The sequence below is a fragment of the Chanodichthys erythropterus genome, chromosome 17, assembly GCF_024489055.1.
Source record: "Chanodichthys erythropterus isolate Z2021 chromosome 17, ASM2448905v1, whole genome shotgun sequence".
Taxonomy (NCBI): Eukaryota; Metazoa; Chordata; class Actinopteri; order Cypriniformes; family Xenocyprididae; genus Chanodichthys; species Chanodichthys erythropterus.
Genome location: NC_090237.1, coordinates 3,725,069 through 3,742,672, shown reverse-complemented (window position 1 = coordinate 3,742,672; position 17,604 = coordinate 3,725,069). Strand labels below are relative to the sequence as shown.

At 35.7% G+C, this 17,604-nt stretch overlaps 1 protein-coding gene across 1 annotated transcript in view; it reads left to right on the top strand.

The window, feature by feature from the left end:
• Window positions 1-3,647: 3,647 nt before the first annotated feature.
• LOC137004322 (zinc finger protein 850-like) overlaps window positions 3,648-17,604 on the top strand; it is a 35,183-nt gene continuing 21,226 nt past the window's right edge. The window contains exons 1-4 of the mRNA XM_067364560.1: window positions 3,648-3,817; window positions 7,130-7,370; window positions 8,440-9,316; window positions 9,401-9,688. Coding sequence (XP_067220661.1) covers window positions 7,286-7,370; window positions 8,440-9,316; window positions 9,401-9,688 — 1,250 coding nt within the window. The 5' untranslated portion in view covers window positions 3,648-3,817; window positions 7,130-7,285. The remainder of the gene's footprint in view (window positions 3,818-7,129; window positions 7,371-8,439; window positions 9,317-9,400; window positions 9,689-17,604) is intronic.

Genomic DNA, 17,604 nt, shown 5'->3' with positions numbered 1-17,604 from the left:
AAATACTGGGAATATTCACCTCATCCTATAAGAGAAGGACAAACTCCAGGTGTAGCAGCTGAAATCTGTGTGACTGTTAAAGATGGAGTTTATTAGAGAGGAGATTAAAGACATGAGTGATCCAGAACCATCCAGAATAAAACATGAAGATACTGAGGAACAAATAGGTTGGTGTCCATTCTTGATTCTTCATTATTGACTGCTTTGGTAGATGTGAATTAAAGGATTAGTCTACTTTTAAATAAACTTTTCCTGATAATTTACTCATCCCCATGTCTAAGATGTTCATGTCTTTTTTTCTTCAGTCGAAAAGAAATTAATGTTTTTGATGAAAACATTCCAGGATTTTTTTCCATATAGTAGACTTCAATGGGCACCAAACAGTTGAAGGTCAAAATTAGTTTCACTGCAGCTTCAAATTGTTCTACACGATCCCAGATGAGAAATAAGGGTCTTATCTAGTGAAACCATCGCTCATTTTCTGAAAAAAAATATTCTGCATTTATTGCATTTTTCATATGACCTCAAAACTATACATTTACAAGGACACATTGTTAACTGTGCAGTTACTAATCACACTATCCATTTCTCTGAACATCTTTATTATTACTATAGCGCTTTGACACAATAATAGTTTAGCGAAACCTGCAGACTTACAATTACGTAGACATATTGTACATGTCTGTATTATGTCTATGGATGGAGAATGCCACCTACGGCTGAAACAGATAATGATGGCTTTAAAACCTTTCAAACTAAAGGAAGGAATGTGTTTGTTTTAAAAAAATTAAACCAAAATGGAGTGCAGTGTGTCTAGATGTGTTATTAAAAGTTGAAGTTTGACATCATTTGACATGCCGTTTTAAAACACAGTGTGAAAAAAATGTAAAGCAGACGAGGCATCAAGGCATCTGTTTTTAAATCATGTTGTGAAATATACAGAACAACCTCTTTTTCATCATCATAGCCCAGGGCGAAGAATTTATATTAAGTGCAAGAATTTATACTAAAATCTATATTATTTGAAATCTATAACATGAGTGAATCTTCACAAATATCAAGTGACAGGTGCATCCTTTGCGGAAGACTTTATCCTCGTGAAACCTGACGCACGCATAAATTCTCCTCCCCCTTCATATCCGTCACAATAATTTAAATGTATGCTTTACTGTATGCAGTTTAAAGGGATAGTTCACCCAAAATTGAAAATTTGATGTTTATCTGCTTACCCCCAGTGCATCCAAGATGTAGATGACTTTTTTTTCTTCAGTCGAACGCAAATTATGATTTTTAACTGCAACCGCTGCCGTCTGTCAGTCAAATAATAGCAGTGATTGGGAACTTGAACAATAAGATTCGAAAAAACTTCCATAGACAAATCCAAATTAAACCCTATGGCTCGTGACGGCACATTAATGTCCTAAGACACGAAACGATCGGTTTGTGCGAGAAACCGAACAGTATCATTTTTTACCTCTAATACACCACTATGTCCAACTTCGTTCAGCTTCCGGTTAGAGAGGTCTGATCGCGCCCTGACAACGGAAGTGATGTCTCGCGCTCATTGAAGTATATGGGCATATTTATAACTGAACACACACACACACACACACACACCTACACACACACAGTGAACAAAGTGAACTTTATTCACTTTCACATAGCCTAATAATGTTTTTGTAATTTGGTGTTTAGTTGGTTGTATTGTTTGTTTATACTGTTCTGTCTCTGTTTTGTTTCCAGGAGCATCATATTGGCTGCTGCAGGCTGATGAGTTCTATAATAAAAAATGACTTCATTATATTGATATTGATGTTCATTTTATTTGTATTATTAATATTTTATTTACCCATAAACATGTGGAATCCATAAGTTATAGAGACAAGAATAACTTTGTGAAACCTTTGGGGACAGTTTCCCAGACAGGGTTTAAATTAAAATAGGAGTAGGCCTTAATCTGCTAATAGTGTTTTTAAAAATAAAATGGCTTTCTGAAACACAGATTAAGTACAGATTACTAACAAACAGAAACTGATGTTTTGTTTTTTTTTTTTGCATTAAAATAATTGTCTTTTGGTTTTTTTTATGGCAGTCTTTTTTGCTGCCATTTATGCTTCTCGGTTCCATGCAATTTTAAGATTTTCTTGGTTCATTCCATATAGGCGACCACTGTCACAGTTTGTTTTACAGTTTTTTCAAATTGCTTAGACACTAAAAGTGTGACTTGAGGCTCACTCACTGAAACCATTCACTCATGTACAGAATCTTAAGAACAAGTCTGCAAAACTACAAGCACATTATATGCTTTACACACAGTTTACAATTGAAAAACAACCTTTTTGCAAAACTCTAAACACAGTTTTCTACATAGATATGTCATTCAAAACGAACAAAACCTTTTTGGTCGGGGGTGGTGCATTGCCATTTACTGATGACCTATACAGCCAATGATCATGTGTGAAACACTTATACATAATTTGATCACTTAGAAATCAAAACTCAGGATTGAGAAAGAAAGAATATGCATACAAGCTATACTGTTTAGCTTCAGTAACAAATTCAAAACAAATTCTGCTGCAAAGCGGCTCTAACAAGCCAATATAGTGTCAATATAAGTGACTTCAGTGTTGATTCAGTTCAGTTGTGCATATTTGTGTGTAGTTATACAACATTAAACAACATTTTTGGAAGAGTTAAAATAGTTTTGCGCAAAGTGTTGCTTTTGCAAGAGATGTCTGATGTTTTGCATGTTCTGTGTTTTGTGTGTAGAGTTACAAGAAATGGAGCCATATTTTCAAATATTCTGTGTAAGCAATTAGATAAAACTGTAAATGAATCCTGTTTATTTTAGTTCAGGACTCATAGTCCAGGTGTTAGTAATCTGTGTTCCAGACAGCAATTTTTTAACCCACGATGAACTATTCATTAAGGCCTACTCTTGGCATAATTTAAACCCTGTCCAGGAAACCACCTCTTGAAAATCTGCATTGATAATTCATAAAATGTGGTGTGAGCTCAATTTAATTTACAATTACAGACAAACACACATTTATGATTAATAGCCATTTAGAAATCATTCACAGTGCAGGGTTGTAAAATAAAGTGAAACACTGCATTTATTAACTTTTTATCCTCAGAAAATCCTCTATCACAATTTTTTAAATAGCTGCATTTAAGTGTTTCTACCAATTTTGGACCATCACTTCTCAAAACTTTGTTTCATTTGATCAGTATTTCTGTGTTGTCTCGATTGCATCCATCGGAAGTATCCATGTATCGGAGAAAGAACGCAGGACAACTTAAAAGGGCGTGACAAATCATGACATAAGGCTGACATCACACACAAAACGTACCAATGCTCCCTCGATGTTTGTATATGTGCATACCAGCATACCATTACGACATCCTTAATGAATAAACATGACATCTGATGTTTGTATACGTATATACCAACCAGGCCATACGTACCATCGCCTCACATATGCAAATATAGTCTCAAATACAACAATTTCATTGGCTGCTGTGTGTGTTGTCGCGTTGACGCGACAAACAGTGCGTGTTGACACGGTCAAAAGTCACGCGTTTCGTTTAAAGACATTTGGCCCCGTTCGCGTTCCATACTATTAAGAATTGAGAAGAACCCCAGATTTCACAACCAAACACACGCGAGAGGAAACAACGCAATATCACGCTTTCAATACGAATTACCTGTGCGCTGATTTACAGCGAAAACAAGAAAAAGAAAAGAAGAATATGGAGGAGGAAATGGTTGGGATACGCGAGGAAGACATTGTGTTTTCTGCAACGATAGTTGGAGGTAAATACATAACTTTTCAATGTGCTACTGTTGCAGATGGGCAAGCAAATGTTTGTGCTTTGTTTCTGTTTGATAGAATTGTAATGTTTATGTGTACGAAGCTGTACTTTGGTGAACACTAAGCAGTGTTATATAGCCTGGAAATACTATTAGATAAATCTTACCTATTTCATTTACATATGACTTACAAATATGAATCACATTAAGTTTATTAGTTTGTTTATGTAAAAAAAAAATTGAATAGAAATTGTAATTCAATTACATAAAACTTATGTTTAGCCTGAAATTTTTTTTGAGTGTATAGTGGAATGACACAAGGCTTCTTTTCAGCAACTCTGTTATTGCTGCTACTGTTCTTTTTTTGGTTTATATTATACAAACAGCCATTGCACATTAATACAGGGCCATATGCAGTTTGTATATCGACATAATCAATGTTAAGGCGCCTCATTTGTCACTTTTTTCTGGACAAAAAGCACAATAAAATTTTACATGTCTCAACTGAAACAGATAGAAAAAGATTGGGCTTAAAGGTGCCCTAGAATTGAAAATTGAATTTACCTTGGCATAGTTAAATAATCAAAGTTCTGTACACGGAAATGACATAAATTGAGTCTCAAACACCATTGTTTCCTCCTTCTAAATCTCGTTCGTTCAAAGGACCTTTGAAAAACAGGCAAATCTCAACATAATACTGACTGTGACGCAACAGTCGGGATCATTAATATGTATGCCCCCAACTTTTGCATATACCAGCCCATGTTCAAGGCAGTATTAACGTTGTGGAGCTGCACAGCCAAATCATCAGAAGTTCTGCAGGTATTGTGAAGCAAACAAGCATTGACAATAGCGAAAATGGCAAATGGATGCATAATAACTGTTCATGATCCATGATATTATGATATATTTAGTGATATTTGTATATTGTCTTTCAAATTGTTCCGTTAGCATGTTGCCATCGTTTCTTTCTGTATTCATGGAGACCAGAGCCATGTCGTTATTTTCATTTTTAACCCGAAAACGGTTGCAGTCCGTAAAATTCATGAATGCATGTTCATTCTTATTGAGTCTCTCCAAAGTGTGTAGCTTTAGCCACTTTAACCGTGCAGCACGCTATCAAACTCAATCAGAATCAAATGTTAGCATCCACAAAATACATTGCCATATTTTATGTTGTTATTTATGATCTTATATGCTGCACCATGAACAGTTTTCAAAGATCCATTTTGAGAGTCATATTTGCTGTGTGAACGTACGGTATTGTTTATACAAGAGATTAAAGGTGCTAAAGAGGATGTTTTGTTTTATACATTTTTGCAATATTACTTAACTGTCTTTACTAACTGATAAAAGACTATTTATTAGGTGCACTGAAAGTAATAATATTAATATACATCATCTGTGCACGAGGTAGGGCCTTAAAAACATCAGCCAATCGTGTAAACGATTGGCCCTCTGGATTGTCAATCACTGCCGTGACGTTCCTTGTGAGAGATGAGCGCTGCTGCGCGCTCCAGTAACTTTCCACACTCCACAGGCGCCGCATGCAATGTTTTTGTCAGGAGACAGGAATAACAACTGCAGATTATGAGTTAACTGCGGTGAGTCCGACATAATGAAACCACTAACACGACACAGCGAATGCCGGTGGTAAACACTCGTGTTCCAATACTCGTGCACGAGTTTTTGAAGGCGTTCCCTCGAAAGGAGGGGGGTTGTTCTTACGCATGCGCTGATTTCAAAAACTCAGTAACTGTCTTTGGATTCTCAGTCGACGAAAAAAATCCTCTCTATCACCTTTAAGTACAAGAACATTTTGTAGGCCAGTAAGTTACTTGATTGGTGAAAAGAATTTACAAATTAGGTGAATAGTGTCTGCTGACATTTTTTATTGTTTGAACTGATTTTAACATTTAAAAAGGCTCATATTCACACTGAACCAATACTGTAACACAAGATATAAATCATTGTTATTTTTTCACTCCAAAGTTCCAAACTGACAAGTGATGAAGGCAAAAAAAAAAATAAAAATCCCAAAACATTGTGGGTCTCTGATACAAAAACTTGAGGAAATGAGATCCAGGCAGTAGATAAAGTTGATGAAAAATTATTTATTCATTACAATTAAATTTAGCCTCACACGCAAACTTTAATCGACAATGAAAATACTTAGTAAAACCAAAAGGCAAGATAACCATCATAAAGGAGTAGTCAATAGTTAATAATAAAATTTAGAGTATTGTAAAATCCAGAGTATTGTATCTAATAGATGAAGATCAAAAAGAGCAATGATTAAGACATTTGCAGATAAGAGACAAGAAGTAGAAGCCAAGGAGAGCAAAGAAGGGAAAAAGCTGAATTATCAATGACCCGGTCAGCTTTATACCATGAGCATATAGGAAAATTTACATCCCACACAAACGGATGTTTTTGTTAAAAGAAAAGGTTAAATGGTTTTACCCGGTGTCAAAAATAGATATAAGAGTTGTTTTGACACCATTTGGGAATTTTGCAAATCTTACCCTTTTAAATGTCATCAGGAATAATAGACATATTTTGATCAGATTTCAAATTCAAATGGTTATCTCTGAAAAAAAAAAAAAACCACTTATACAGTACTTGGCAGGCATCCAATGTCTAACCATAAACGTGTCAGCGTGACCTGTCACACCGGAACACTTGAAGAACAATTGAACATAACAAGCATACTCTTAAACATAAAATAACCATTAGGGGTACAATAACAAGTAAATCCTTGAAAATATGATAAGAATTATTATATAAAGTATTAGTACAAAAATATTGGAAATCAAGCCATAAATGATTAAAATAAATATTAATAGAAATGCATGAATATGAATATTGATCATTTTGGATGCATCAGTCTCCTACCTTTCTCATGAATATTCAGTACACAGTTATTGATCCAGTGAAGTAGAACTAGAATTTGGGAAGATAACTGCTACCAATGCCAAATAAAATGCATATACACATGGAAGAGTGACATTATCCGTTATTAAAGGATAGATAAATAGTAACATAATATAGCTTAATTTAGCCTGCTTTCATGCAACTGACGGGATAGCTGGAAAATCCCAGCTTTTTGTGCAATACCTCTCAGATCTCAGTGTGAATTATTCCATCAACACACACACAGTCACATATTGGCTATAATTTAAATGTGAATTAATTAACTGGAGATGCAATTTTATTTTGTGAATTACTATTGTGAATGTGATACAATACTTTATTGTATATAATACATTCTATTTGTCTGTTTTATTAAAAACATGATTGTCCTGTACTTTTTAGATGCAGATTGAACAGAAACACAGTGATCACAGTTCACACCTGTAGTGAAGCTCCTCCCACAACAATTCACCAATAAATACTGGGAATATTCACATCATCCTACAGGAGAAGGACAAACTCCAGGTGTAGCAGTTGAAATCTGTGTGACTGTTAAAGATGGAGTTTATTAAAGAGGAGATTGAAGACATGAGTGATCCAGAACCATCCAGAATAAAACATGAAGAAAATGAGGAACGAATAGGTTGGTGTCCATTCTTGATTCTTTACTAGTGGCTGCTTTGGTAGATGTGAAAAAATAAGCAGTATATGCAGTGGTAGCTCCAGGATTTTTTTCTTGGGGTTTTTCTTGTTCAGAGGGGGTGCCAAGAGATTTTTTTAAGTGCATCTATAACTTCAATGTTCTGCATTTTTCATTTGACCTCAAAACTATAAATTTAAAAGGTCACATTGTAAACTGCACATTTATTAGACACAATCAATTTCTCTGAACATCTTTATTATTACCAACGAGCTTTGAATAAATAACGGTTTATTGACACCTACAAACTTACAATCACATAGACATGTATGTCGGGGTCCCACCTACAGATAATGATGTCTTTAAAAGCTTTAAAACTAAAAGGAAGGAACGTATTTATGCTTGAAAATATTCAGACAAAATGGAAAAGACTGCAGTTTGTCAAGATGTGTTTTTTTAAATTTGAAGTTTTTATTTGACATGCCATTTTAAAACACGGTGTGAAAAAATTTTAAAGCAGACAAGGCTTCTAGACATCTTTTTTTAAATTATGTTGCGATAGATAAAAAACACAACCCTCTTTTTCATCATAGCCCAGGGTGAAGAATTTATACTGAAATCTATATTATTTTACATGTATAACATGAGTGAATCTTCACAAATATCAAGTGATTTTTGACAATAATCAGCGGCTCAAGCCAGCAAAGTAGATACTCATGAAGTGCTTCATATGATTATGATGAGGAGCTTAATGAGGAGCTCTTGATGAGGAGCATAATACGTTCATTATCCACTAATGTGCACATACATGAACATGGCCTAATTGACTCCTTCCCCATCAAGACTATTGAGTATACATATAGGCACATTAAAACATTTATTATATCTTCTTTTTTAAGGACTTTTTTTATATTTTTAATGAAAGTGACACTACGAGTAAAAAACTGGAAAATCATTAGAAATTCTTTGGGGGGCTGCACTGGTGCTATGCAAATTTGTGGGGGAAGGGGTGGATACCTGATACCTGTTTCTTTCTGCTTTTTCTGCGATTCTAACTTGATGTGTGTTTTAGACCAGGTGGAAATGAAACTGCAAAGAGAAGAACTGAATGAAGTGAAGGAGGAACATGGTACCATTAAAATTCAAAGAACAAATGCCAAAAAGCTGCAAACCTGCACTCAGTGTGGAAAGAGTTTCACAGGAAAAGGATTGCTTACAATACACATGAGAATTCACACTGGAGAGAAACCGTATACATGCACTCAGTGTGGAAAGAGTTTCAGACAAAAAGGACACCTTAAAAAACACATGAGATTTCACACCAGAGAGAAACCGTATGCATGCACTCAGTGTGGAAAGAGTTTCAGAGAAAAAGGAGACCTTAACAAGCACATGAGAATACACACTGGAGAAAAACCGTATACATGCACTCAGTGTGGAAAGTGTTTCAGACAAAAAGGACACCTTAATATACACATGGGATTTCACACCAGAGACAAACCGTATACATGTACTCAGTGTGGAAAGAGTTTCAGAGAGAAAGGAGACCTTAACAATCACATGAGAATTCACACTGGAGAAAAACCGTATACATGCACTCAGTGTGGAAAGTCTTTCAGAGAAAAAAGGGACCTTAACAATCACATGAGAATTCACACTGGAGAGAAACCATATACATGCCCTCAGTGTGGAAAAAGTTTCTCAAGAAAAGGAAACCTTAAAACACACTTAAAAATTCATACTGGAGAAAAACCGTATACATGCACTCAGTGTGGAAAGAGTTTCACAGTAAAAGGACACCTTAACAGTCACATGAGAATTCACACTGGAGAAAAACCGTATACATGCCCTCAGTGTGGAAAAAGTTTCACAGTAAAAGGAGACCTTAAAACACACATAAGATTTCACACTGGAGAAAAACCATACAAGTGTGATCATTGTGGAAAAAAGTTTATTTCATCATCAAATCTAAAAGCTCACCTGAACGTTCATTCAGATGAGAGGCCTTATGTGTGTTCTCTCTGTGGAAAGAGTTTTTCACGGCTGAGCAGTTTTAAACTGCACCAGAAAACACATGATGAAGTCAGAGATTATATGTGCTTTGATTGTGGGAAGAGCTTTACTAGAGCTGAGTATCTGAAACAGCACCAAAGAATTCATACTGGAGAAAAACCTTACAAGTGCTCATATTGTGACAAGAGTTTCACTGTGTCTGGAAACCTGAAAGTACATGAGCGACTTCATACTGGAGAGAAGCCGTACAACTGTACTCGGTGTGGAGAGAGTTTCACCCAATCACCTGATCTAGTGAATCATAAAAAGCATTGTTCTGTGTAACAAATGTTTTCTTCATATCCAAAACTTTAAATTAAATCATGTGAGATGTAAAATGTGGGAATGTGCATGTTGATCCAGATGTTGCGTCATCTTAAGTCCTCGCAGGAGTTGGTGACAATAATCAGTTATTTTTCAATATATGAAACAATTCCCTCAATTTGATCTTTTAGATTTAATATGGATTTTTATTTATTTATTTTTTTTAACTTTTGTTTTTATAACAGATTTATTGAAGTCTACACATTTCTCTGCAACATAAATATTGTCTATAAGTTCTGTACAATAACAACAAATAACAACGTGTGATTTTTCTGAACAAAAGTTAAATACAGATAAACTGTGAGATTCAGATATAGCAAATGTAAAGTGAAATAATTTTTTTTAGTTAACTTTCTGACCTGTCATTTAGCTGTCACTTTCATTTCACTATATCATATACATTAAAGATTTTTTTTCATAAACATAATTTATTTATAAATTCACAAATTTCTCATGTTCACTTTTATTGTGAAAGTATACTGTTGATTTATGACATGTTGCCATCCATAGTTTCTGTATAATAAATGTTCTAAAACTTCTAATTCTGAGGCAGGAACAGATTGTAAAACAGATTTCAATGGTTTGTCTCAGCATGTTAAATTAAATGAAATGGGAAATGTATAGTGGAAAGAGACAAGGCTGCTTGTGTTAATGGTGGTACTGTTATTTCAGTCTTTTTTGTTTTATATTATACAAAAAGCCATTGTACATTGATTCAGGGCCATATGCATTTTGAATATAGACATAATACATATAATGGTGCCTTATTGGTCTTTTTTTTTTTTCTGGACAAAAAGCACAATAAAATGTACATGTCTCAACTGAAACAGGCCTTAGAATTTAAATTTGAATTTACCTCGGCATAGTTAAATAATCAGAGTTCTGTACACGGAAATCACATACAGTGAGTTTCAAACACCATTGTTTCCTCCTCCTTATGTAAATTTGATTTGTGCAAAAGACCACTGAAAAACAGATGAATCTCAACATAACACCGACTGTGATGCAACATTAACATGTATGCCCCCAACTTTTGCATATACCAGCCCATGTTCAAGGCAGTATTAACATTGTGGAGCTGCACAGCCGAATCATCAGAAGTACTGCAGGTATTGGCAAGCAAGGACAATAGCGAAAATGGCAGATGGATCCATAATAACTGTTCATGATCCATGATATCATGACATATTTAGTGATATTTGTAAATTGTCTTTCTAAATGTTTCGTTAGTATAAGAGCCATTATTTGAATAAATCAATTTGATATTAAAGTTAGAAATGCATGAATAGGATACATTTTTATGTGTTTGGACATATATGTATATTCGTTAAACACCCCCATGTTTATTCTGTAATGGTTCGCTCCGTTTTATTATTGGACTGCCTTGGCGCCCTTTTTTTTTTTTGGTGCCCCTTTATGAGAAATAAAGAAAGACGGAGCTAGTTTTTTGAACGGAGTTTTATTTTCATTTTTTATTTCTGTTTTATTGTACAAGAACATTCAGTAAAAGATTATTGCTACCAGTGGCGGCTGGTTCAAAAAAATTTTGGTGGGGCACAATTAAGAAATAGAATTAATAGAAATGCAGGAATTAATAGGCTAATTGTTAAATAATCATTTAACAAGTGATATAATAATGTATCATTACTAATCTAAAACATGGAAAATTCTGTATTTAAGGCATGCATAGGACTGGGATCTAAAAAAAAAAATCTGTATTTAATAAAAAAAAAATGTATTTCATATCCTGCCCAATATTGTCCTAGAAACAATGTTCATATTGAAGGCTATAAAAACAAACATGAACTGTGTAGTATGGATCAAATAACATTACGCCTAGGCTACATTCTAAAATTGTAACTTTACAATGTAAAATCAAAATGTTTTTTAAAGCAGAAGTTAAATACACTCAACTAAAAAATGAAAATAAATAAAAACAAAAGAACAGACCAATTATTATACAACAGTCACACAGTTACTTCTATAGTACAAATACACTTAGTTGTATTTTCGAAATTGTACATATGGCATAATTATGTTCGCCAACAAAAACAAATTTTCAACTACAAATATTTTTAGCAAAATGTATTTTACTCAGATTGAACTCCGTCTGTTTGGCGCGCATGCGCGCGGCGGCGCTCGTTCACGGAAGTTTGTGCTTGCTGAAGACTCGTCCACGCCTGACTGCAAAATGGAAATATTTTCTCGACTTTCTAACATTTGCAGATGGAGAATATATCTGTGAAATGTAAATAATGGACTGAGAAAATTATTGGATGTCACTTCATCTTAAAGAAAAATATTAATGGAGGTATGTTTGTTTTCACCAATCGCTACACAAGTTAAGGTTACGTATGATGACGAAAGCACGTTAGTGCGAGCCCTCCCGGAACCCATAGAGATTGCATTGCAGTGCCTGCAGTTCGAAAAATAGTTCTTTGAATGGAAGTCTATGGGAGTAGTCGGGGCAAATCTCGGCCAGACTGAAATTGCCCAAAAAGAGGCGGTACTCTACAGAGCGTGACTCGATGCTGATTGGACTATATCCAGAAGCAGAACAAATGGCCTAGCAGTGACAGCTAGCGTAACTTTGGTTGATGTGATTGAAAAATTCGTCCCTTTCTCACTTTGGTGGTGCGTTGCCCTAATGAAGAAACCGCCCCTGATTGCTACTACAGTTAGTATGTTGATAATGTACTATTAAATGTGGTTAGAGTTACCATTGTTTTTTATTGTATTCATGGAGACCAGAGCCATGACGTTATTTTCATTTTTAACCCGAAATTCATAAACGCATCTTCATTCTTATTGAGTTTCTCCAACAGTGTGTAGCTTTAGCCCCGTTAGCCGTGCAGCACGCTTTCAAAATCATTCAGAATCAAATGTTAGCATCCACAAAATACATGCCATACTTACGTGTGTCACAGACATGCCAGGCTCCAGCATCCACCAATCACAGCGCACACCTTCCCCTGAGTACTAATCACAGCCACCTGCGCTGCATCCAGGACCGGCGCAAGCTCAACTGCCGCTCTAGGCAAAACCCGTCGTGCCGCCCCCACTTTACACTCACAATTAAACTCAATCTTTGAGGTGCATGTGAAAGACTGAAGGTTTTGTTTATTGATTTAATAATAAATTTGCATTAATATAAAAGCATGTACAAGCATGTTTTCTGATTTCTTTTTTCATTTTGCAATGTAAAAAAATAATCAACACGTAACCTCTAACTACAAATGCAAACACTTATGTTAAATAATAGTAAGAATATCACCTGGAAGATTCAGGAGAATTCCTGGTGGGCCGCTGATAAATTGGGTCGGCAGTAGCCTACTTCGACTAGACAGTTTTCAGGATGCGCAAAGCACAAGTCTAGACACAAGAAAGCCGCAAATCGGTGGTAGTTCTAGCTAATTGAGAAGCAACGGTGTGCAAGCGGTTCTCACGCCCAAAATCCCGTCACTTGCGCGTGCACAGCTCCATTATGAATAGAAGTTATAAATATATGACATTTATAAATATTGTGCACAAAGGTGAGCAACGTGACTCCTCCACTTTCTTTCACACACATAGGCAAAAATCTCACCAAAATCTCATTTGTTATGAGGCTGTCTATTAATAAAAAACGGGGACAATCATTTTTTTTAATGTTTTTGTTTTTTTAATTGTTGCAGGTGCCCTATATCATTACATTAATAATTATTATGATTTAATTTTATTAGGATTTTTGTTCTGTTTTTAATAGGCCTACAATTCACCAAACAATATTACACTGTTAACCAGGCCTAACTAAGAAAAAACTATTACACTATTTATACAACAACATAAATATTAGATTAGATTAATAAAACAGCATTTAACAAATATTTGTAACATTTATTAGTGAATTCAGTATTTTCATTTTTACAAGCTGCTAGCCTGCAGTCTACAGAAATTTAAACTTTTTAAACTTGTAATTATTATTTTTATTTTGTATTTTAGTCTCAATTTAAGCACTAACTCAGCGCACTCATCACCAGCACTACTTAAGACACTCACACACAGTCACATTGTCCGGTCTCGTTTGCATCAAGGACTTCCAACTTACAGTCTCCGTACAACATCCTGTACTCCAAGTCTGTGTGTGAGTGTCATCTGCCAGCATTGTCTCCAGTCTGCTACTGCTTCCAACCTGCAAACCACAAAGGACAGTATTATCTCTCATTCATTCATCATTCACTTCTACAACCACTATCTACTCACCTGTTGTCCCTGTAACCTCTGCTTGTATCCAATAAACTACCTGAAGTGTTATCTTCTGTCTCCGACTATATTGTAACAACATGATCAGATATGCTGCATCATGAACAGTTTTTAAAGATCCATTTTGGGAGTTATATTTGCTGTGTGAATGTATCGTATTGTTAATGCAATGTATTATGCAGTCGAGAGCTTGGGGTGAGGAGCATGAGCATTTAAAGGTGTACACACCCCAAATCAGAGCATTTTTAATACCACCCCCAAAATAGGCAGTTAAAACATGGTATAATATAAAATCTATGGGTTTTTTTGAGCTGAAACTTCTCAAACACATTCTGGGGACACCAGAGACTTATATTACATCTTGTAAAATATCAATTCTAGGGCACCTTTCAATCACGCATTGAATTTTGTGTTTTTTAGGGTTACACAGGGTTACAACTTAACAGGGAATGTCCTGGAAGAAAAAAACAGTAGCAGTAAAAAAGTCTTACAGTGTACCGAACTGAACAACAATAATAGGTATAAGATAATAACATGCTCCAAATAAGCAGTGCACCACTGAAACCATCATAATTACAATTCAAGGAGTTACAAATTAAGTTGTACACTTTGCCTTAAATGTGACCAGTGGACATGCATGTTACTCAATATATGAATCATGAAGATTGTGAACACTTATCCACTATATGCAAATCTATTTTATCTATGTAGTTTATTTTATCTGTCTATTTAATCTATCTCCTCTATCTACTAATTTATTTTTATTTAGGGTTCTTTTTCTAATTAATTGATTTTATCTAATCTATAATTTGATAATTTGATCTGTTTTTATCTAATTGTTTATCTATTTGATCTCTCTTATCTATCTATCCTTCTTAAAGAACAACCCTGTCTGGCCGTAAGTACCTGTCTGTAAGTACAAGAACATTTTGCAGACTGGTAAGTGACTTCATTGGTGAAAAAAAGTACAAATTAGGTGAATAGTGTCTGCTGACATATTTTATTATCTGTACTGATTTTAACATTAGAAAAGGCTCATATTCAGACTGAATCATGACTGTAACACAATGTATTAATCATCGTTATTTCTTTTATTATGCAACATATTTACAGAAAACCATAGAGTGACTGTAAAACATTAATTTAGAATTGACAGCAGAACTAACAGATAAATCACACACAGTCACATATTGGCTATAATTTAAATGTGAATGAATTCACTAGTGATGTAATTTTATTTATTGATTTACTATTGTGAATGTGATACAATATTTTATTGTATATAACACGTTTTATTAAAAGTTGACTGCATCCTACCAGATTAAGATCCACTTTAAATAGTTTGACAACATCTTTCAAAAGTGTAATTTCAAAGGTGACGATCCTATAGTTTGTTTCAGTCTGTTGACACCAATAAAATGTGCTTAATGTGCCAATTTACAGACATCACCATAATGAATGAGGTGAAAACATGTAACTATTGGCTTTTCAGCAGCTCAGTTAAACATGATGGTCCTGTACTTTTTAAATGCAGATTGAACAGAAACACAGTGATCACAGTTCACACCTCCAGTGAAGCTCCTCCCACAACAATTCACCAATAAATACTGGGAATATTCACCTCATCCTATAAGAGAAGGACAAACTCCAGGTGTAGCAGCTGAAATCTGTGTGAAGATGGAGTTTATTAAAGAGGAGACTGAAGACATGAGTGATCCAGAACCATCCAGAATAAAACATGAAGAAACTGAGGAACAAATAGGTTGGTGTCCATTCTTAATTCTTCATTGTTGACTGCTTTGGTAGATGTGAATTAATAAGCAGTATATGCAGTGTGTAACGAAGGCGGGACTCCAAATGCAGCGTTTTATTAGAAGTGAGCGTGGTCGTAGGCAGGGTCAAACAGGAGCAATAAGGAACAGGCAGAGTCGTAGTCAGGGTACAGGCAAGGATCGAGGCAGGCAGCAATGGGTCGTAAAACAGGAATCAGGCAAGATCAATCACAGACAGGCAAGCAGGATACAAGGAAACGCTCTGAAATGTAACACAAGTGAAAACAAGACTTCGCAGTTAGGTGGTGTGAGTGAAAGTCCTTTATAGTCCTGTTAATGGGCTGCAGCTGGGTTTGGTGATTAGTGAGGAGTGTGTGCATGGCTGTATATGGCAATAGGTGATTGGTGTGGAGTGAACATGTGACTGGCAGGGAGGATTGTGGGAAGTGTAGTTTGACAGGAGCAGACGGTGATCATGACACAGTGTTCACTGATTTTTAGGGCCCAAGCGAATTAAGCGCGCAGGGCCCTCTTGTTCTTCTAAGGATTATTAGGGCCCAAGCGAAAATTCGCGCAGGGCCCTCTTGTTCTTCTAAGGATTATTATTATTATTATTTTTTTTTTTTTTTTTTTTTCCGTCTTCCGGGGCTTTTTGGGGGCCTTAACATGCTCAAAAACTCTTGAAAATTGGCACACACATTGGAATCCGCGGCCATTAGGACGCCGGAGAGGCTGGTACCCGGGCGTGGCAGGGGGGCTCGACAGCGCCCCCTTGAAAAAAGTCTGAAAATTTGGTCCATATATTAAACATGCTTGCACGTATTAGTATGAAACTCGGTACACATATAGACCTCATCGGGCCGAACAACTTTCGCGCTCTAAGTTAATCGCCACGCCAACAGGAAGTCAGCTATTAAGGGTTGTTTGAAAAACGCATGCTCTGGAATTTGATATACTCCTCCTAGACGATTAATCCGATCGCCACCAAACTCGGTCAGCATGAAGTCAAGACACTGATGATTAAAAATTGCCAGGGGATTTTTGATATCTCGAACGGTTTGGCCGTGGCGAGGCAACGAATTTATGGCGAGAAAAAGGAAACAGGAAATGTGTTATAACGTCTTAATACATATATTGATCTTTATGAAACTTCACGAGTGTGTTCGTTATAGGAGTCTGATCACATGGATGTGACTATTGTGAGTCAAAGTTATAGCGCCACCAACTGGCAGCAGGAAGTGTATCACTTTTTGAAATGTTTTGAGATCACCCTCTTATTTTTACCTGATTTGCTTCAAACTTCATCAGTGTAATGTCAATACACAGCAGATGTAGACCTATGACAGGATTTTTGATATTTGAAATATTGTTGCCATGGCAACAGGTCAAACTGTAATAATATTCTTGAGTGTTTTTGAGGATCTTAACATGCTTCAAATTGCATGAAACTCGACACACACATCAATATTGTCAACCAGTAGACATGGACAAAGCCATAGAAATGGGCGTGGTGGAGGGGCTCAGTAGCGCCACCTTTTGACAAAAGTGGGGGGTTAGTTTTTCCTACAGTCACCAAACTCGGTACACATATTATTCTCATCAAGCCGGACAATTTTCTAATTTACATTCATTAGCTCCGACCAACAGGAAGTCAGCTATTTTGGTTTGAATGTTAATTTTTTGAAAAAACAGGCTATGAATTTTATACTACTACTCCTACAGGGTTTATCCAATTTACACCAAGCTTTTTTTAACTTGTTGCTAACACATTGAAGTTGTTTAATTGCAAACGGATTTTGGATATCTCAAACGGTTTGGCCGTGGCGAGGCAACGAATTTATGGCAAG